This window comes from Hippichthys cyanospilos, chromosome 15, assembly GCF_059441005.1.
Source record: "Hippichthys cyanospilos isolate Australia breed blue-spotted pipefish chromosome 15, RoL_Hcya_1.0, whole genome shotgun sequence".
NCBI lineage: Eukaryota > Metazoa > Chordata > Actinopteri > Syngnathiformes > Syngnathidae > Hippichthys > Hippichthys cyanospilos.
Window position 1 is genome coordinate 8,088,991 of NC_142383.1, and position 23,490 is coordinate 8,112,480.

The 23,490-nt window shown below is 45.2% G+C and overlaps 1 protein-coding gene across 1 annotated transcript; it reads right to left on the bottom strand.

The window, feature by feature from the left end:
• Positions 1–265: 265 nt before the first annotated feature.
• smad7 (SMAD family member 7) lies at positions 266–22,768 on the bottom strand. The gene is made up of 4 exons (XM_088434435.1): positions 21,661–22,768; positions 20,606–20,659; positions 13,838–13,909; positions 266–1,144 (listed from the first exon to the last, which is right to left on the bottom strand). Exons 1-4 carry the CDS (start codon positions 22,127–22,129, stop codon positions 606–608), a joined length of 1,134 nt encoding a protein of 377 aa, XP_088290561.1. The 5' UTR covers positions 22,130–22,768; the 3' UTR covers positions 266–605.
• Between the last annotated feature and the right edge of the window lie 722 nt (positions 22,769–23,490).

A 23,490-nucleotide genomic window follows, 5' to 3' on the forward strand; every position in this document is an offset into this window, starting at 1 on the left:
GCGTACAGGGAGAACGTTCAAACGCCTATCTAAATTTTATACATATTAATATATTTATCTGATCATACACAATATATACATGTGTGTACATATATTAATATTTATATATTAATATACTGTATATGCACACACAATATACAGTACATGTGTATATAAAAATTATAACATTAAATGATCATTCAGAGTGATCTACAACATCACAAATTTAAAAAGAAAAATAATCCCACATTCTTCCTGTAACAAGAAACCAAGAATGAAACAGGAGAAATTTGTGTTATTTTTTTTATTTTGGCATTTCTTTGTTTTGCATTTATATTAAGCAAAGTGCATCTTATTTTCTTTTTTCTCATCAACACATTGCACAATACATAAATAATGATGCATATAAAACGTCTTTGTATTTACAATTAATAATATATTTATATATAACATAAAATACATTTCTCGCCTCTTTATTTTTCATGAACTCTTCAGTCAATTTTTGAGAGAAGGTGTCGTGGTTCTTCTTCTGCCAGAACTTTCTCCGTTTGGAACCCCCGGAACAAAAAAGGAGGATGAGGGTGGGGTCTAGTGTCCGAGCGTGAAGGGGACAGGGGAGGCCGGCGCTATCGGGTGTTGAAGATGACCTCCAGCCAGCAGGGGCAGCTGCTGATGAACTGTCGCGTGTAGCACTGTCCCCAACCCTTGACGAAGCTGATCTGCACCGTGAAGCCCGTGCGCGGCTGCTGCGTGAACTCGTGGTCGTTGGGCCTCCGCAGGCTGCTGGCCTTGTCGTAGTCGAACGCTTTGATGGAGAACCCGGGGAACACCTTGTGCACCAGCAGCGTGCGCGAGTCCGGGTTGTCCAGTGTGGCCGACTTGATGAAGATGGGATAGCAGCTTCGGTTGTATACCCACACGCCGTCGGGCTCGCGCGTCAGTTGGATGCCGTAGCCGATCTTGGCGCGCACCATCTGCACCAGCTGCGACTTGTTGTCCGAGCAGAGCTGGCCCAGGCAGAAGCCGTTGCCCTGAGGTAGATCATAGAAGATGTCCAGGGAGGACTCCTGGACCGAGTAGAGGCGCCCTACGCGGGTCTTCTCCTCCCAGTAGGCCACCACGCACCAGTGGGACCGCTCTCCCGACTCCTGCATGGCCAGGGAATCTAGGGAGGGAACAGAAGGAACTCGGGCTTAAAACCTCAACATCAATTCACAAATTCGCAAGCCATCAACAACTGAGGTAAAGTAAGTAAAGTCAGGTTTGGTTTGTTTTAGATCAGGCACTAAAACCCCAGACCCGAATTTGTGTACCCTCACATTGTAACTCCGTGTCAAGCACAAGCAACCACGACAATAGATGAACTCTCATGTTCTAATTGCTTTGCTATTCATTTGAAAAGAAAACGGTACTGCTGTCACGACGTTGAGAAACATTAAAATAAGATCTATAACCGTATCGACTAAAGGGCTTTCACACAACCTCATGCGAAAGCATAGATTTGTAGCCGTTGGCAGGGCGCTCGGGAGACATTTTCGGCGGATTCAGCACGTTGAATCGGCATCGGACTGTCGTGACATTTGATCACTCTTATTGGTAGTGAATCAGAGCATGGGGCAAGAACTGCAAGTGACAAATATGGATAAATAGTAAGGAAAGACTTTAGATTTCCGCTCGGTTTGTACATCGTCACTCTACGCGTTTCTACATACAATATCCATCTGGACATAAGAGCAAGAAGATGACCTGGTCACCATGGTGGGTACAGTATGTCAACAATGTGAAGAAAGCCAGACTGTGGGGATACAACTAAATATACCCGGTAAAATTTACATCAGGGGTGCATGATACTGTGTCAACAGTGTGAGGATTCGCTTTGCGTGGGAGTTTATCGTGAGCAAAAAAGATAGCAGCATGCATTGTTTACATTTTTCGTATTCCGTCCCCATAGAGAGCTTTCCCATTGGCTTCTAACGATGAGGAATCGCGACCACCTCTGCCGATATTATGGAGGAGCATTACTTGTCACGCATGCGCAGAGGGTAATTAATTAGTCAGCGTCAATACGGTATATTCCGTCCTTTTTCCAGCACGTCAAAGGCGTTGGTCACATTTGACCCACAACCAATTGGTACTGCATATCCAGGCCTTAAGGGTCACTAGCTTTGACATTTAGCACGGACGGCAAAAAAAGCTGCAGTCGGCTTGGTTTCAGACGGAGACAAAAGAAAAACTCCTTGCGAGAACAGAAACTGCAAAATTTGCCTTCGAGTGTCTAAAAACAGAATCGGTAATATATACTGCCCGGAGGCAGGGAAGACCGAGAGACCACATGTCTTTAAAAGGAAACTAAGTTCACCAAATTCCTTGATTATACCGCATAACGGCGCTCTCCGCCCTACTTTCTGCCACGCGGCAAGCAGCCACGTTGGAATTCCTGGAGGCCAAAGCGGCAACCAGGAGACGCTGGCGGGCAAGTGTCCACATGCACTACATTATTTGTGGAGGCATTAGAGCGCTTATCTTCTGTCTGACTCGCCGTGTTTTCGTTAGCGGCGCGAGCCAACAATGCGCTGACGTCACGGCAATCATCCCGCCGCGTGCTGCAGGAAATCATCTTGCAAAAGAGGGGGATGGAAGGGGTCGCGTTGTTGAGTTGAGTAACGTTCTCATAAACATTCCCTCCTCCAGCCTGCTTGGTTGGGGGAACACACGTGTGGTGCGAGCAGAACGGCGGAGGCCAGCGACGAGGCCTAGCCAGTCTAAAGTTTCCCCGAGCGTAAAAACGAAGCGTAGAATTGGCCGCGCTCCAATTTCCAGCGCCCTCCCTCCTCATATCTCTATTCCGCAGCAATGTGGCTCCCAGCGACTCCCACCCACCCCTCAAAAAGGTGGGAGCCAGTGAGGCGCGAGGAAGTCGGGGCTGAGGGGACGGGGGAGGGAGCACATAGTTGGACTGCAACTTTTGCGTCCTTGACTAATTGCGGCGTCCTCTATCGGACGTGTGTTTACTTCCGAAAGCAAAAGGACCCCCCCCATCTCTGAGCCCCGCACTCCTCCTTTTTCCGTTTCATCTCGCGCTAGCCCCTCACGCAAGCAGTAATTTAGAAGGTCCCGCCGCAGACGAACTGCGACGCTAATGCGGCGGGATCTGTGGCGGTCCAAGCGAACCTTGCCGCGGCCTGTCATTAGCCTTCATTAGACAACACCAGCAGACGGAATCAGGGAGACGGGGGAGGGATTTTTAGGCTAGAGGTGGTGAGGGGGGAGGGTAGGAGGTGGCGACTGAAAGCCTTCCATAAAACAAGCGGAGCTGTGTTCTTTGAAGTTGGTCAGAGACGGGCCTCTGGGGGAGTTTATCGTAAATCCGTCCTCGTGGGGCGTAAGGGGAGGGTGGGACGCCTAAGTACCAGACTATCTACCTTAGACTAAACGCACGGGGGGGAAAAAGGCATTTATCTTCCAGATAAGAGACGGAAAACGTCTCTGACCCCGCTCCCCGCTGATGGAGGAAGGCCTGGTGGTGGCTCTCACCTGCAATGGGTGGGTTGGGGGGGGTGGTGTGTTATGAGGGGGCTTGGGGGACAGGGGGCACAAGACCTGCAGAGTACGTCTGTTTGTTATTGCTCGGAGAGACGGGCCTGGCGTCAGAGGTCATTAGAAGCTGGGCTGCCTGTCTGAGCGTGTCAGAAAACACCCCGCTATTCATGACGACACCGGCAGGGCCTGCTGGGCCCCGCCCCCCTCGCCGTAGCCTCAGGCGAGAAGACGCATTAAATGCCACAAAGATTGACGATAAGAACATGGGGGCGGATAAACACGTCGACTAACCAAATGCGATAAAGTCGAGAAAAAACGTGTTTCGCGTAGACTTCCTTTTTTGGCAACAATAGTGGGCCACGCATACATCTTGGGCAAAGGCATGTTTAGCCGGTCGTATTTTGCTTATAAATTAAAAGAAGTTCCAAGACTGATGTACTATTAATGCAGAAGTCATATTTTAAAAACAATATGAGATAACAAGTCATTGTTTGGAAAAATTAATACCAATAAAGATGCATTTGTAAGCGAATGATAGTAAAAAGTAAAAAAAAAAAAAAAAAAGGCACTATACAGAAAGTGCGATAATATAAAGTACAGGAATAACGTTCCAAAGATGGATGGGCGCGTTACGATACTTTGATACCTGGCCTTATTTCAGTACTTGCAATGGCAGCCTATAATACAATTGACCACTCTAATGGAGGAGTTTTAAGATTACACTACTACTACCACTATGTTAAGAAGAGGGATTCTGTTCACAAAAAGGGCACGAAAAACTAAAAGCAACGAGACCATAGCGCTGTTTTGCTCATAAACGGAACATTAGGAAAACAGCAATTCTAAGGAAAAAGTGACAAAGCAACAAGAAAGATATTTAGCTCCCGAAAAGTGAGAAATTTGAGTAGAGTTCCAAGGCAAACAACATTTTTGCCGAGAGAAGGGGGGCACGGGTACCTGGAGCCACAGAGGCATTTATTAGCAGGGTGAAAGCGATACGGGCACTCGTCTGCCCTGTCAGGATCTTGTTCACAGCTTGTTCTGACAGCACACCGGCTACAACTTCATACCCAACACACACATGTACACGCACTGGGGGAAAAAGAAGGCATCTTGTTGCCAGATTTTGGACGGCCTCCTCTCCTCGCCTTACAGTCTGACGCTATTTGCGGCACCCGCAATAGGTGCTGTCTGCCCGCGCCTCCGTCCTTGGCGGGCCAGACGGGGCACGTCTTCCGTGTGTGCATCTGTCTGGACGTCTGCCCGTCCGGGCATTAGTCCGTCTGTCTGTCTGTCTGTCCACTCCAGCTGCTCTCAGCGCTTCTCCTCTCCAAGGATAATCTGGCTAGCCGGCAGCCTCCAGGCCATCTGTCGGGCCCTGCCTTTTGCGCCTGTCGGCCGCCTGTGTCATTCCGCCCGACTCCCTCGGAGCCAATGATCGCGGGGTTGAACGACTTTCCCTGAAAGATGCGGAAAATGTGACGGAGTGGCCAAGTTAGCAGGAACGCTACGGTAGTTTAGTTTGCATCCGAGGCACTAAATTCAACAAACGGCCAACGCTATTCATCCTAGATCATCGACAGATCTACCAGCCGTATTTATTTTTCCTAGTCACTTGTTGCTAGGCAGAACGGAACAACTTCAGTCAAAAAAGGACAGGGACAACGGCAGGAACACAGTTAGCAAGAAAACTTGCATGCATGATTAAAGCCACAAAAAGTTGACAAATGACAAGGGCAAAGTAATACTTTGTTCACAAAAAGCAGTAACGCAACAAAAAAAGTCAGAATGTTACACGGTTGCAAAAATGTTGGACCATTCAGAAACTTAAGATTGCGATCGCAGAGTGACTCGTAACAACGTGGGCTTGGCGACATGGCCCAAAATGAAAATCGCACATTTTTGGAGTGCAATCTTGATGATCACAATTTTACTCCATTGTAATCACAATATTAAACCCAACAAATATTTATCTAAAGAAGATTTGATGCATTAAAATGTTGTGTAACTGGCAGAAAAAAATCTATTTATAGCGTGTGCATAACTTGCTTAAACTAGATAACTATTGAAAACTATTGCGCAAAACCTAAATTTAGTACAATTTACAAATTGTCGGTTAATCTTATTAATCTGATTTATTGTCCTGCCCTATGATAATGTATCTTGATATTTTTCAGCGATGCACGAAGAAACAGTAATTGGACCAACTAATAATAATAATAATGATTGTGGGTCTGTGGATAATTACCACATTTTGACAATAACGAGAAAAGAGGCAAAAACCATGAAGTACAGTCCGTGTCAGTGTTGGACTCTTCTGTTAAGGTCGTCATTCTAGCATTCTAGTTCCCATGGATGTTAGGTGAAAGGGTGTTTGTCAAAAACTAAAGCCAGGTGGTCAATGAATAATAAAATATTATACTAATACTTATTTTCCATTACAACTGTCAGTATTTTCTTCAACCTAGCGCCATCTGCTAGCATCGAAAACTTGGCAGGACGACAAGAGCGTGAAGGCTGCAAACGCCGTTAGCACGTCGTGCTTCACACATTGTGACAATTCAGACGATAAATGAGAATTTTTGATACTCTCGAAACAAAATGGCACCCGGCAGAATAGGACAGGTTAGCCATGACGCCGCACCCCGCTCTCATAGCTTCATGTAAAGCGAACGGTGGCAGTATGGTCTTTGATAAAAAACCAGACATGTTCATTAATACACTTAGAGCGTTTGCAAAACAACTATTAACTCGATTTGACTCGCGAGCTTTAGTAGCATTGATGCTAGCTAGCTGAGACAAGTGGATAGGGAGGAAGGGGGGGGCTTGTTGGCTGACTGAGTTCTCACAGTCTAAAAAGGTTAATCATTACCTCAGTCTGTCTCCATACACTCGCGCGCGCGCACACACACACACACACATACACAGCGGTTGAACGCAGGAATGGGGAAGACGTGAAGGAAATGGACTCTTGGCGGCAGCGCCTTATTTTCTAAGTCAACACCCTCTCCCGAGCTAGCAGGGTGGAGGCGGTGAGGGGGTTGAGGCGGTGACGGCGGTCTATTCCAAAAGTTCAAGGGTCAAGCTGTGGAGGCATTCCTTTTGTTGTTCCGAGGCAGACGTCTCACTCACACACATGCACGCACAGATTTAAACTCCTGGTCTACACAAGAGCGATGGTGGCAGGTGAAACAAATTGATGCAAAACTAACAACTGCGTGAGAGGACGGGGCACCAAGTGGAGAAAAAAAAAGTACCATGAGACATTATAAGCTCAAAGTTTGAAACATTCCGCGAGTATTTTGTTCAATAAATTGGTCACATAAGTTCTTGAAGTAACAAGAACTTTGTTGACAAAAAACAGTTTACAGGGTCACCGTGCTCACAAAAAAAAGTTAGATTAGTCGCATTTACAAAAAGCAGTAATAATACAGGATACCATAGTTATATTTTCAGAGAGAAAGCAACATAAAAGGTTGCAAAGGCCCATTTTGTTCAGTAGTTTTTGAAAATTCGCTGTTTGTGGGAAAAAAAACGTTCTCTGAAAAAGTTCTATTTTGTTTATCAATGTATTAACACTGAATAAAGCCAATTTTGTTCTGATAAATATATATGATGAAGGAATAATGTCAAGTGATGAATCAATCATGTGGGCCTGGAAACAGAAGTTCATAACATTCAGTCCATCCAAATATTCAGTCCATTGGTTCCCAAAACCATCATTCACATTTTCTTTGAGGTTTAGCCTCACGAAGCATAAGCATACAAAAAGGTGCATTTGAGCTAAAAAGAGTAGCCAAGTGAGGCCTGATGGCAGGAAAAGCCTGGCATGGGAGTGGCCCACTTTCACTATCTTCACATCTTGGACAATGACTCGCAGACATGCTATTTCTTCCCAGAAGCATCCGGGGTGGGAGATAAGGAGAGGAATGTTTGGCTGCCATAATCACATGATCTCCAAGTCTGGACCGCCACAAAGACACGAAGAAGAAACATTATCATCATCCTCGGAAGAACATTCTGTTCCAATGTAACGTCCCTTTCCTCCTCATGCTCACGGACTTATTATTATTATTACAACACTTCATCACGATGACCACACACACACGCACTCGCAATCATCATCATCATCACTACCCCGATGCCCAGATTTCCCAGGGAGACAGGACAAATAAACACCACGTCGAATGCGGGGTGCCAGGCGAGCGCTGATGATGTCATCACGGACTCCTGAGAAGATTATATACCATGCTGACTCACACAAGTGGACAACAGGACACTCCCACTTTTTTCACTGTGGCGTTCAGACAACGTGGTGGAAAAAAATGCAGACAACCCGCAGAGACACTTTAGACAGCGTTCATACTGTATGTGTGTGTTCCCTTACGCAATACAATATGTGTTTTGTGATATAAATTTGAACAGACAAACAAGCAGGGAGGAAAAATTAAAGATAAAAAAAAAATGTTTGGAATATAAAGTTAGCTATTGAATGCAATACAATTAAAAAAAAATGCATTTTGGCCACACACAATAATGTGGAAAGAAGTTCATAATTAAGTCATATTTTGCTCACAAAAGTAAAGAGATGAAAAGTTAAAAGTATTCTTAAATTGCTCACAAAAATTGTAAGTACTACTGTACATGAAAGTTAAAATGTATTTCCCGTGCACAAATTAATTAATTGATTAACAGCAACAGGTTTAGTCATTTAGAGATAGATATTTTACAAATTGATGTACTAGAATATCTATCTATCTATCTATTCGTATATATATATATATATATATATATATATATATATATATATATATATATATATATATATATATATATATACATATTTTTAAAAAAAAAGCAAAAATGGCAAGAAAAAAGTCATGATGTCACAAGAACCAAAAATTTGGGGGGTATAAAAAGGTGAAAAGACCCTACAAAAAAATTGCAAATTTACTAGTGAAGCAATTTTCCAAAGTACAAAAAATGTTCAAGTTAAAAAAAAAGTATGAATTCTATGAGAACAGCCCTTAAAAGTCCCTATTTTCAAATGCTGTAATGATTTTTCAATTAAGATATAAAAACGATGAAATGAACACCGGAGAAGCACTGATGACGTGATCTGTGAGGTTGCACCCGCAAAGACACGTCCACATCACGTGGTGTTTGGGCAGTGTGGGAAAAAAAAGACACCCAGCCTGGCCTTTTGTTGTGTTTCTAATAAACGCTACATTGGCTTTTATGCGTGCGAGATTACGCAATACAGTGTTGTCATTACAGAACCTGGTGCCTCGTGGCCGTAAAAAGTGACCTCTGCCCGGTACGGTGGGCTACAGTAGAAAATGGGAATGAATGGGCTGCGGGGCGGAGACAGAGAATCGAACAGACGGGCGGGAAAGTATTTCCGCTTCCATCCCCTCGTCCTGTCACAACGGTAACAATGTTCAACCTGTTCTGGGCTCCCCTCCAAAGAACGCTCCCCTCTCCCCTGCTTCAGGGTAACTGTAAAGGCCTCAAAATGGGAGAAGATTCAGTAAAAGGCAAGCGGCGAGGGCCCACATTCCGTTCCCCTTCCTCCTCCTCCTCCTAACCTCACTGTTTCTTCGATTTGCGAGGCGTAATGACACAGGGTGGAGAAAACAGAGGACGGCCAAAAACCAAAATGGAGTCGCCCCTTGCCAAGAGGCGGCTTTGGCGGCCTCGCAAAGAGAGGAAGTGGGGGAGTAATGAGAGACGCCGGCCGCGGCCCGACTCGGCAGCGAGGCCCCCGGCCGGCATCTCGGCTCGCGCGCGTCGCTGAAAATTACAGAGGACGGCGCGCAAGGCCTCCGCCCAAAAGACGCCATCTTGCCTCCTTGAAGGAAACACGCGGCATCGGGATTGCAGGAGAAAAAAAAACACATGGGTGGAATCTCCAAAGTTTAACATCCATTTGTTCAAGTTCAGACTTTCACATTTCCCTCAAGAAAATACTGGAAACAAACAATCTGGCCCACAACTATAGGGATCTTTCAAGAGTTAAAAATGAGTACGGCTCCAACCAGAACTCCAATAATCGGATTGCATAAAAATGGAGGATCTAAGAAACGTCACAATTTTTCCATATGCATGGGCTAGTGTTACTTGAGAGTTGCTCACCGCCCCACGGAATTAAGTCCATAAAAGGAAGTAGGCCGAAAAAAATACAGACTTAATCTAAAGATTGATTTTACAAATTATAACGAATAAAATAGCATTTTTTTTGCTCCCGATGCATTTCAATAGGCGTACATTTTCTGTTAAAAACAAACTTTCCTTTTCAGGTTAGAGAATTCATTGCATGGCGCAATTAATAGTTATGAGGACATTAATTATTCATGAAATACTGTAAATGGATTTACATAAAATAAATAATGATGCCGATGTTACTTGTGTACAACTGCTATGAATCGTTAAGAGTATGTTGAAATTTATATATGGCAAATATCAGCCGCTTGGTTGAATATTCTCGGCCAGTCGATTAAACAGTTGGTCCTCAAAATTTTTGATCATTTAACACTTTACAAGAATATAAAGTGGCAGAAAATCACAAAGGCCACCATCACCAAAGCAAGGTAACATAGTCAATCAATCTTAGCTAATTTTATGTTGCCGACCATTGCTAGTTAGCGCCATCCACGCCACTGGTGCAATTTCAGTCCAACATATGATGTTTGTAAGTCACATTTTGATTAATTTCATATCTATCCAAAAATGGTCTCAAAGTCATACGTGATGAAAGTGGAAGATGCTGGACAAAAGTATTGGAACACCACATATGACCCGGCTTTTGTGTACTGCCTGACTTCCACTGTTTTATCTTTAGGTACGTAAAACCCAAAGAAAAAGTAAAAACCGGTAAAGCTAATGCTCGCTGAACTGAGCTTTAGCAAGTCACACCGACAAAGAGATTCCATTGTTCATCTTTCTTTCTGCTTCTCCTCTGTGCGTGTGTGTGTTTTTTTATGCGAGTCCTCTTCCCCGTCGGCTCAAAGACATGAGGTCATATCCTGCGCAGCCCTTTCCTCTCGCCGCTAACCCAAACAAGTTGGGAATGCCGGGAGCGCAGGAGCTGGAACACTAAGGAACACCAAGCTACACTGAGGGCGCTCTGTTCAGCAGTCGAGCTGGAAGTACCGTAAATTTCCGGATTTAAAAAAAGAAAAAAAAATCTACTGGGTTATGAGGGTGACACTTCCCGTCATTAATGAATATTAAAAAAAAAAATGAGGGCCTCCGTCTTGACAGCAGGTTTGATTTAATGAGCCTGGACTAAATTTAATCCCCCCCCTCCCCGCCGGAGACGACCATGGAGCTCGCACCACCAGTGGATTGAGCTCCCGGACTAATTGACGTTGTGATGGGGAATTTTTAAATTTGCTGATGTCATTCTAGATGTGACAACGGGTACAGAGCGACCGGACAAAAGTATTGGGACAAAAACACAATTAGGAGAAAGTTAACCCTTTTAACATGTTGAAAAAAAAAAACATGATAAAAAATTATTAATGGCAAAGCATGGTGATTAGGAACAATAATATCTGGACATAAACATATTGAGCGTAAGAAGAAGTTGAATGCCACTGGAAGGAAATAAACCACAATAATTCCCACTCTTCCTGCAGACAGGCTGCAGAGTGAAGTGACGGGAATAAAAAAAAAAAAGCGTGGCTAAATTTAAAACCACGACGGGAGGAAGCGCCTGTGTGACAGTGGGCAGCGTGCCAGGGCTTGCACCGTGGTCATTCTATCCCTGTGTGTGTGTATGTGAGGGAGATATCGCCGCCTGACTGGATCCCAGTCAGTCCCGGGTGGCACCAGGAGGCATGCCACTGCCGCATTGATAAGAACTTAGCAGGTCCAAATAAAAACAGTTTGCATCCAAGAGCACATAAAAAACCCAAAATGTCCAGTTGATGACTCTCTTCCCCAAATAAGAGCATTTCAGTCAGCTCACCTCGACGCTGAAACAAACATACGCGGCGGCCCACGCCTGCGTCACGCCGGGCCCGTTGCCAGAATTTCCAACAGCCCTCTCATCAATTCTCGTTAAAAACAGAAGCAGACGTGGGTGCGGGCTCCGTGCACAGGAACCACGTGGGGGGAGGAAAAAAAAAAAAAACCCAGCGCGGATGCTAATCCAGCACGAACCTCCGCCAAGGAGGGCCAGACAATCCTAATTTGGATCAGATTAGACACAGACGCTGATTTTCCGGCGGCCCTACTTGTGTCATTTGGGTTGCTATGTTATTCACTCTGAACTTAGGGGAAATGCTATTATTAAAAACAAGCTAACATACGTGAATAAAAGCAACTGTCGTACCAACACGCTTTTTTTCCAATGCTGGACCCTCTGAAGCTACAGTGTTTGGTTAGAATCGGTCAAGATGATATGCTATGCAAACAAAACTAGCGTAATGAACAAAAGTGTACCGGTATCTGGACACGGATAACATACAGAAAACGTCTGCAAAGTTTTAAGCGTTTTTCTTTACTTGGAAAACGCTGTGCTAATAAAGCTAGGAATGTCAACAAACCAAGTTGAAGCTATTACAGTAAATGCATCTGTCATCGGTGAAGTCGTTTTGTCATTTAAGTCATGCATAATTCAGGAAACAAATGGTTTGGGAAAATTCAACACAAAGAAAGCTAAACAAACTAAATATTATTTCTAACTTTGTACAGTATCCCCCACTCTTCTCAGGTGATAAGGACCTGGCCGGCCCACAAATGACTGCAATACGTGAATAACCGACACCCGTTGAAATGCATTGGATATTCTGAAGATACAATTTTAAATATAGTACAGTATCAATAGTTAAATATAGTGCATTTTACCCCCATGGTTTTGGGCAAATTTGGTTCTCAATCATTTAACTTGTAATGTAGGTTTTGTTATGAAAATGCAAAATGAACAACGCTACCAAACTATTATACTTTATGCATCTGTACTGTACCCTGCTCCCCTATGGGAAGTGGTGGCTTTTTTTCCGTGCAACCCTAACACAGCTTGCAATGTAAACCAAATCATTTGAGTCGGACGACAATGATGTGGATGCGACCCGGCCGTCCTCGGTTAAGTCGTTTTCGTGTAGAAAACTGGGCCGAAAACCTCCTTGGCGGAGGTACTAAAGTCCCTGCCTTTCTCCATTCACAAAACATTTGGTGATCCCTCTCATCAGTTTTCTGCGGTCAACTGAAACCCGCTCAATCAACTCCCCACCCCCACCCCACTTCCCCAACTTGTCACTCCCTGTTTTGTACCGTGTTCCAAGTGGATGACGCGAGGCGGCGAGAGGCCGCTATGGAGCCACTAGCCTGGCAGGCAGCCCACTTTGCATTTGCGCTTGTCACTGTCGCCGTGGCTCACTTTAACTCCCTCTCGACCGGATCGCTCTTTTCCCCGAGTTTGTGGGTCATGCGCCACAGTCAACGAGCACTTATATATTCAACTCCCATGCACCCACACACCACCTTTAAAGAAAAGCCTTCCCTTGCTGCCCCGCCTTCCCCTTTCCTCCGTCTGGAGGGGAACATAAAAAAGGGGCGATTGAGTGAACTGGAAGGTCAGCGGCAGGCCTTAGGGGAGAGCCATGTTTCTTTTGTCAGGGCCCCAGAGGGAGGGCGTAAGGGAGGTGAGGGGGGGTGGAATTGCAGCGGCTTGCCAGGGAAAACCATGAGGGCACCGCTCTTTTGCCATCTTTGCTGAGGAGGTCCATTCACAGAGCTGCTTGCTGCCAGGAAGGAAAACAGGGGAGAACGGCACACCCCGTTCAGAAACAAGCGGCGGCAAAAAAGTAGTGGGGGGTGCCCTTCAGGACCCCGGTTCTAGAGTTTCGCAGTTTTAAGTCAAATCTGTCAAGTTAATACACGCAAGGACGTCTTTAATGTCCAGAATGAAAAGGATTCTGGTTCTCCGCCTCCGCCAAACAAAGGCGGGTTGAGGGCGGTGGTGCTGCCGCGGAATTGGGGGTGGGATATGGGCAGCAAACACCAACTGACATAAAACAGGCTTTAAAAGAGCCGGGTAATGAGAACCATCTGAGAGCCCAGAGAGAACAACTCTGCCCGCGGACGCGGCGCCGGCCTGGGAGGGCGGCCAAAGAGGATTATGGGAAAGGAAAGCCGAGGAAGCCCCAAACTAGGGCCCGGAAAAAAGAGAAAAGCGCCTGTGTCTCTCGCTCGCTTCGCTTGGCTTCGGGTTTGCACACCAACAGAACCCGGAGTCTGTTCCAAACACCGCCCTCCACAGTCTTCTCCTCGGTTTACACACAATCACGGAGAGCACAATAAAGATATTTACCTGAAAGCCCCACGGGGGCCGAGTAGGTTGTTCCCCCGGTCTCACTGGATGAAGGTCCTGAATCCGGAGAATCTAGAGCAGAAACAGAGACTCGGTGAGCGAGGGTGGGACGGCAAAGAAACAACTGCGGGGCCGTCAATCGTCGGGCTGAAATCAATGCCCGATGAAGATGTTGACCAACAATCATGAGCCATGATAATCTCCCATAATCCACCGCTCCAGGAGAATCAGTAACACTGCGTTCAGAGTACTCAATATTCTCGCGGCTTGATCGCCAAACGCGCAATCAAAAAGGGGGAATAATTCCAAAGCATCATAGTATGAGGTATTCGGGGATGACGGTTTTACTGGCGAGGCTTCGCTACCGCCGCGGTTGTGTTAACGAGCGATGCGGGCAAACAGCCCCTCTTGGCCAGCCGGCCTTGCCCGCACTTTCATTGGCTGCCAGCGGCCTTGCCCGCGTCGCCGGGGCAACAGTTCACAGCTGACCGCAGGATTGAGGAAGGGAGCAGGAGGCAGAGGGGGTAAACACTGTGTGGATTATATCCCACCAGAGCTGAAACAAGGTGGCGATTTACATCGGGGCCGTTTGCATACGGACGAATGCCGATGCCGTCGTTGCCAATGTTGCGGCGGATAGCGACCGTGACACTTCCTGCTTGTGAGGACCGTAAATTGTAGTTGTTGGAAAAAAAAGTCAAACGGTGTCCGAATTTACAATGGGCATGGCCTTCTTTTGATTACGGACTTTCTCAAGGTATCTTTAATGCAACTCGGTAGAAGACGTTAACAGAACAATATTTAATGTCCTGGGTACTAGGTCAACAAGGAATACAAGAGGACAAAATACACAACGGCGACAATTTTGGGTACTAGGTCCACAAGAAGCGGGACTAAAATACTGAGTGATATTGGGTATGGGCAAATAGTATAGGACCACTTTTACGTTTTCGTTTTTTGTGTTCGCTATCCTTCGGGAACCAATGTGAGAAAAAACAAGATCTTCTTAGCGTAATATTCACATTTATTCACTCTTCAATTTTCATAGAAAATAGTGTGAAAAATGAACTGACAACGCTTCACTAATTGTCAACTTTTCATTGTTTTCTCACCCCGATGTAATATTTGCATTTTCAACAAGTGGTTCCTCCCTATTGACACAAACCCAAGTATTGAACAAGTAGTACCACAGTTATGTACACAGTTTTTGGTGCAAGGTTCCAAAGGACAAGGACTATAATACATATTTCTGGATACTAGCTACTCAAAACTTTATTCAAATGTATTCAATTTTCCATCCATATTTCCAGAAATTTGGACAAGGGGGACAATATGTATTGTTTTGGGTGTTACATTCACGACAACAGTGTACAGTTCGCTGTACACAAATCAGCAACTGTTTCCTTGTTTACGTATAAAATTAGCATTAATGCTAAGCTCTAGCAAAGGTATTGCGCGGTGGGGTGATTGACAGCTGCCCCAGGCTAATGGCAGGGGGGCGGGACAGTCCGCATCCTATTGTCCTATTAATACATCGCTGCAGACTCCGCCGTGGTCGTGATGGCCATAGCAGCTGCGCCCGCCGGGTCGTGACAAACGGCGGAAAAAAGTGCGACACGTGATTTAGGGGCTATGCTAGCTGCTAATTTCCTGGTTCTCCCGCGTCGCTCCCACACTAACTCAAGGGCCTTTTTCCAGTTGCATAATCACTTCCTGTCTCCGCACGAGGTTTCCTATTTACTTCAGCCTGTGGGATGCTGGTCGTTAGCGTGACTGACAGCGCTGATGCGCGGCTTTAGCGTGACGCTGAATAAATGATGGTTGATAAGCAGACGGGGAGGGAGAGCAGGGGCAGGTGCGGAGTGGAGCGGGGAGGCTGGAGGGGGCGGTGTGGGGCGCTTGTACTATGAAGCCACAGCTGCAGCTGCAATGACTTCCTATTGTTTCCTCTCCCTGAAAGCCACTTTCTCCCTTTTGGGCTGGCAGACCCCCGGCCAGCTGCTCGTCTGGCGGGGTCATTGTCTCGACCCCGAGCTTTCTTTTCCAGCACTGACACAGAGCCACCCGCAAATGAGCAGCCGACGTGGGGGAAGAAAGAGAAGACTCCGGCGTACCCCATCCCCACTCGTGATCAGAACGGTCCCCTCACTGTGCAATCTATAGGCCCAAGTGACAGTTCAACCGCAGGGGTACGGTGTCAGAGGGGCGGGGCTAGACAACAAGGCCTCATCCTCACCGTAATAAATACATCTCAAAGCGGGACGAGAGATACAGCGATGGCTTTTCGTTACGCTTTTCTCCGCCCACTCGAGCGGCGTGGTTACTGGACTGTTTCGGATCCAAATAATCACCCTCTTTCTTTGATACTTCAAAGCTTGTGGACTGTTTTTGGTCTTAAGTGGGAAAAAACAACAATTGCTTTGGGTTTGGAAGGCACATTGTTTCTATTTTCTCTGTCCGCTCGAGCAACATGGTTACAGCGTGGTTCTTATGAAAATCATCACGTACTTTCTCTGAAACGGTCCACCGAGTGGTGCGCCTGTAGAGTTTAAGCAGGAGGAGATACAACGCTTGTTTGGAAATAAAGCCAGGCATGCCTAGTTTTGATTTTCTCTTATGCTTGAGCAACACCGATACAGATAGGCAGCATTTTTTTTTTCGTCGGCTTGTCTCATTTCAGTCCGAAAGACGCAAAAACTGCCTAGAAATCACGCTGCAAAATGTGTCAATTGTTTATACATGTTGAAGCTATTTAGCCAGAGAATATTTATTCCTTTTAATACTTCCAAGCTTTGAATTCCGGAAAAGTACGGTTACTGGACGGTTATCGCCAGAATCGGCAGTCATCAATAAGCTGGAAAAAGAGGAGTGTTTCTTTGAAATGGCACTATGCATAGTTTCACTTTTCTATTTCTGTATTCACATGATTACCGGGTGTTTTTCCTTAAGAATTAGTATTCTCTGTCTTTAATGCTTCCTGCGCTTGCCAAATGAAATTGTATATCATTTTAGTCGTGAGGCATGAATAAAAATGTGACGGTTGTTTTTCACGGGCAATGTGGCGCAAATATTTTTGACTGGGCTATGACGTTGGAATGCATTGCAAAGTCATTCTCAGGAGTTGAAGTCATTCAAACTGACTGCAAAGTTGTTTTGATGTATTGATGATGTCGCTCTAACGCCTTGGTAAAGTTGTACCAACATCCTTCGAACATATTAGTAAAACATGGGCTAAAATTAAAAGATTGAATTTTCTCGATAATGCCACGTGTGCGTTACATTTGCGCAACTGTACGCATACAAAAGCCCAAACTATGGGAAAAAATGCTACTTTTTCAAAATATGGAGATTATACATTCAAAAGACTTTAACAAAGATGGTCAAACAACTTCAACAGTACGTTCAAAAGACATAGCCCAGTCAAAAGTATTTACTCCGTATTGGCAGTACCACGATTCCATAAATTTGAATGACCCTTCAGATTATCACATGGTTACTGGGCAGATTTGTTTCAAAATCATCATGCTCTTTCTTCCTTAAATAATTCTAAACTAGAGGATTGTTTTTTGTACTTTTTTTTTATTTAAGTTTCAAACAGACAAATTTGACTTGGAATATCCTAAGGTTGTGACACTAACTCCATGTATGGATACATTACCGCACACTTTGTGTACACATTTGTATGACATATCTATATACGTTTGTTTATATGGTTGTTATGGAATATTAATTCTCTTTTAATGCTTTTGAGTTATTGAACAACACGAGAGAACCAGACAAGATTTTGGAAACAGCCTTAAATGTTTCTCATTATTTAAAAATCGCCTGTGTTGTAGAATCCTGCTTATTGACATCATGTAGAAAAAAATGATGGAATTATTTAGTAAACAAAAAAACATTTATCAAAGCAGAAAATGTTTTAGAATTTTGATTTGGCACGTTTGCTCAGATAACAGCTTTGCACATCTTCTACTGTAAGTTAGTTTTATGATGTGTATGCTTTATCGCCTGGAATGACACAGTTAATAGCTGTGCATTTCAAGCGATAAAGGGTTGAATTTCTTGACCTCTTAATGCAGTGGTATCCAAACTACGGCCCGGGGGCCATTTGCTGCCAGCAATCCACATTTAAGCAGCCTGCGGCATATAAGGAAATTACACTTTTAGAGTGCTACCTAAAAAGGCAATGAAAAAGGTTTGACGACATTAGATATGTGAGGGAAAAATGCCTCACTACTTTTAACATAAATCTATGACTTTTTAAAAAAAAAAAAAACTATTATATAGACACTACTGATTTCTAGAGTGTTCATTTTTTTCTGTATGCTGCATAGATTTAAATCGGCATAGATTCCCCCTTGTCGTTATTTGTTTGTTTATTTAAAGAGGTCGCATCTCTACAAAAAAGCATAGTGCGGTTTCAAATGCTTGTACAAGCATGCCAAGTCGCTAGGCGGCAGTAATTCGCCAAGTTCTGTCCAATCAAAAAGAACTTCCGCCTCTGACGTGTCCAATCAGAAAGAACTTCCACCAATGATATCACCAGTATCTGCGTCTTTGGCGGGAAAAAGAGTAGCACGATGACGCAAATCTCCGTTCAAGCTGGTTACACGCAACCACGAAACCGGAGGTTTGGGCAAATCTCCACTTGGCCGGAGGTTTTGAAATATTCAATTTTGATGAAAAAAAAAAAAAAAAGCCCGGCCACAAATAGCAAATAGGGCAAAACGGAGACATTTACTGTTTGTTTGCAAGAACCCCGGTTACATGTAGACAAGGCCTCAATTTCCATCCAAGCGTGGCTCCGAGGCGACATGCTACACTTGAAACGTAACACGCTTCGCAAGGTGACGATGACATAACCCGCTGCGCCTCTCTGGCACCGGGGTGCCAACCGTCGTCTGGCTCAGGCTGTCGTGGCGGCCAGCAAACAAACAAACAAGCGAAGACTCCGGCCGCCGCGGGGTCAACAAGCAAAGACGCTAAAAACAGCCCAGGCACTAACATTAAAAGCATCCAAGCCGGAGACATGTCCCGCTAACATGACTGAAGTGTCAATAAGTGCGCACGGCTCCATGAAGACGGACTGGCAAACAAACACGCTTGTAGGCCGCCGCCGCCGCCGGAGCCAGCTGGCCGCCGGCCACGCTAGAAGTGCACGGCCGGCCTCGGTGCCTCTGCACTGCTGCCATAAATCACGGCCAAACACGGAGCTGCTTCCTGTGCTCACCGGCACGTATGTGCGCACACATGCGATGCAGAGGCTGCACTTATATGAAGATGTACAAGACATAAGTGGCTTTATGAGTCAAGGGGGGAGTGGCGTCTATGTGACTGGCGCAAATGTGGGACAAGTTCCCATTTTGGTAGCTCACTCCATGCAAAAACTTTAATAAGAGTGTCAAGAGCTGGGCAATACATCCAAAAAGTTCAATATAATTCAATCTGTGTCACTCCGATTTTAATCGAAATCACAAATCCGATAAACGATTACTTAGAGAACATTTCGTTTATTCAAAAGTAAATCCTGTGCAAATTGCTTACCAGTCACCAGTAAGGTAAACAGATTTGACGTGAACTCAACATTCATAGCTTGTGCAAGAAATAGCAAGCCATAGTTTGTGCATAACTTGCTTAGACACCAATATAAATCAAAAGCTATTGTAAACACGTCGTGTAAACCATCCATCAGTATTCTGACACTTGTGCAAAAAAACCTCGATTTCCTGATATAGCATATTTGCGAATTGATGATTTTTTAACATGATGAATGCATTCGCATTGTTGTGGGTGTGTAAATGCAATGTTTTTTAGTATGACAATGAAGACTGCTTGAAAATGCGTAAAACACGGGTTTGTGCGAAAATGGCAGAATTGTGTCATTCTCTTTCTTACCTCTGCAAAAAATGTCAAAGATGCCACAGTAAAAGTGAAACCACAGTTATTCTCAGTCAAACTGAAAACGAAAGACGTGTTTTCTGTGCATGCATGAATTAGTACCCAAGCAAAGATTTTGATTACTTTCTTACTTCATTAAAAAAAAAAAAAAAACCTTCAAAGTGCTATCAAAGTGCAAGTTTGTTTCTTAAAAAAAAGCCAATGTGATTGTGTATGTGAGAAATTCAGTTGTTGGCTAAAATCTGAACATCTCAAACCATTTTTAATGACATTAGAGCATCCGTAAACTGCTGAAGCAAAAAGATCAAGGACAAACATTAAGTGCAGACGTCCTATAAAATAAAAGGAAATTTGTGATTCAATCCCAAAGAGTAATTGGAACTCAAAACAAGCAGAAAAAGTGGTTTGCTATTCAACTGACATCATCAGGGTCAAAATACTGTTAAATGGAAAGTTGTGCCACAGCTATTGCTTTTCTCATATCCAAATATGAAAACAAGTGTCAAAGTGTAATACTTTTTTCGAAACGATACTTTCTACAATAAACGGAACATGAATGACGACTAAAAAGGGAAAAGCAACAATTGTGATTGGCGAAATGAGTGATAGTGACACACACCTCACTCCAGTAATGTATTCAACGGACAGTCGATACAAGCGCTTAAGAAAACATCAAGCAGTTGTTACACATGTCGCCAACTAGTGGCTTCCCTGGCACATGACAACATTTCCAGTCATTTGAATAACATTTTGTGGCAAGTATGTAAACATCGGCAGAGCTTTGTTCCGCCATTAGCATTTTGAGTAGGACTTGCTCTAGGATTTTATTGCTGTTTATTCAAAATCAGTTATGAATGTGTGTGAGCTCACCTGGTGGTTTAAGATAATCCATGGGATAGCGGGAATATGGAGGAGGAGGAGACTCTGCACGGAGAGAGGAAAAAGAGGCAAAAGTGTAAGAAAATACTTCATGGGTGATAAACCTAAGGCATGTGTGTCCAGAGAGGGCCCGTGAGACCATCGAGCCTGCCGTGTATCTTTAAAAACAAATCAAACCAAAAACACTTATCACAGCTAATAATTAACCGAGATATATTTCTCATGGGTTTTGCATACCCTTGGAGAACTGTGAGCAAGAGAGTGAGGCCCCGAGGGCTGGCTATTGCCTTTCACTGACAGCCAGATAAACAAGGGGGCCGCCTGGCGCCAGGAGGGCCACTATCAGCGTCTAGGACAAACTCAGATAGGGGCCTCTCTCTGTTTCTCTCTGTGGCTAACACACATGCGTGCAAACTTCCCTACGCACTTTTGTAAAGGTGGTTCGAATGAACTTGGGAAAAAAGCATGCATGTTGATGAATTAGGAACAAATGAAACTGGAGGAACATGGCAACACCTATCAAGCACTCAAAAATCTTGAAAAAAAGAAACATTTTTTTCTCCATTAAAAAATAAACACGCAAGTGTTGTTAACAAGTAAATTCAACGGAATGACACCAATGCAGAACACGGGTGTCAAACTCAAGGCTCGGGAGCCAGAACTGAGCCACCACATTATTTTGTGGCCCGCAAGAGCAAATCAAGAATCAACTACCATGACCCTCTCAAACCTGAACCAAAATTTCAATGGTAACGTGATTATGGAATAATGAAACCCAACTTCAACAAAAGTTAAACAAAGTGCTTACCGGTAATTCACTTTAAATAGTCAAATGACACTAACACCTTTCAGAAACGTGTATAGTTTGATTTGTATGCATCTCGATGAACTCAATATAAATTGCAATATGCAATGACAATGCGACGAAAACTTCCATCAGTAAGTACAAAAACATACTTTTTACAAAACACGGACGTGTCGCGAGGAGCCGGGATCGCTACGTTAGTAACACTAAAGGTGAAAGAGAAGAATTCCGCTCTACTCACCGAGTTCACAGAGGCGGCTCATGTGGTGCGGGTTGCAGCAGACGAGCTCCGGGTTGCCTTTCCCGTAGGATTCACAGCACGACAGCCTCTTGAGCTCCGAGGAATGCCTGAGGTCGGGCCACCTGAACACCTTGTAGAGCAGCATGGGGAGGGAGTAAGACACTTGACCCACTTTGGCGTCCACTTTGCCCGGCAGCAGCAGGCAGGGGCTTCGGGCGCCCCCCTTGGACTCCACCGCCTGCAAAAGCACCTCCAACTGTTTCTCCTTAATTTTCTTGAGCACGGAGTGGGTGAGCGCCTTCAATTCGGCCTCCGACCCGCCGTGGGACTTGGCCGCCACCTTGGCCGCTTTGCCCATGCAGCAGCCCCCGGGGCCATGCGTCCCTCTGTCCGCCTCCCCGTCGCCCTCCACGGGCGCGCGGCTCCGCCACAGTCGCCGGACGAGCCCCGATCGTTTGGTCCTGAACATGCGGGACGAGATGAGGGTTCCCCGGCTAAACAACGGGCATGGTGTCCGCAAACCATGAAGATTGCCGGGTCCGAGTCCGGAGTAGGCGGCGGTGGCGGCGGCGGAGGAGGAGGAGGCGGAGGAGGAGGAGGAGGGGACGAGGGAGAGGCGGCGAGCCGGAGGAGCGGAGCGGCGGGGCTGCAGCAGCGCGACGCCGGAGAGGGAGCCCGGAGCCCGGCCGGGCGCTCGAGCCTGCACCGCTGGGCCGCCGCCGGTGCTCGGCTCGCCTCGCTCGCTTAGTGCTTCCCCGCTAACATCGAGGGGGCTTCGATCGCGCTCCACCGAAGCAGCGTGACGTGAAGAGGCCCGAAAGAGCTTTTAATCCAGCAAAATCCCCCCAAAACAGGCTCGTGTTTGTTTTTTGTTTTTTTTTTCCTTGCTCCGTGGTATCCTTCCAAGTGGAAATCCTGCAGCCTTTCTCGACTTGCACGCGGCGAGTCGACTGTGCGTGGTACCCAAGCAAGCAGACGTGTGTGAGTGTGTGTGCTCCCCACAGGCGGGGGTACAAGTGAGTGAGCGTGTATGAGTGTGTGACGCGGATTGGTTGTGTGTGTCTTCTCCACAGTGCGCATTGACGCGCCTGGTCACATGGGCGTCTAGACAGCCTGTCGCTTGACAAGAAATGGGATTGTGTTGTTGCGCAAACACTAAACGCGCATTATCAACCGGGGCGCGCACGCGGAAGCGGGCACGAGCACGCAAACCGGGCAAAATCAAAAACAAAAAAAGTTGACGTTGTCTTCTTATCCAGCGGAAACGTGTCTGTCGAGTTGAAATGTGAATGTTTGCTAATTAGAAGGGTTGTTTTTTTAAGTTCTGTCATGTTAATGAGAAGTTTTCACATCCTCATTAATATTCTGCTCATTTCTCACCTGGGATTGGTTCGTTGCTTTATTAGTTTGTATTTGTGTTTCTGATAAATTTTTCATTTGACGTTATGTTCTCAAACACGAAAGTTTTCTATGAGTGTCTCTGCAAGATCAAATTGAGGGCGAAGGAAGCAAAACTCCCCAACTTTTAAGTTCGCCATGCTTGCTCGCGACAGCCTCCTGCTGGACACTTAGAAAATACTGACTTATTTTCATTCACTTCCGGTCATGGGTACAGGAAGATGATGCGGTTTGTTACGCGGCTCGGCTATGTACTTTTTAATGAGACAAGAAATCTGATTTATACACTTGAATGCGTCAAATCAAATATAAAATGTTACAGTCAGGGCTGTATTCGCACTAAAAATAAGTCATAAAACACATCCACATATAAACATCAATCATCAGTGAAATCGTTGAGCATGGAGTAATAGGGCCAATGCTGAAATTGAG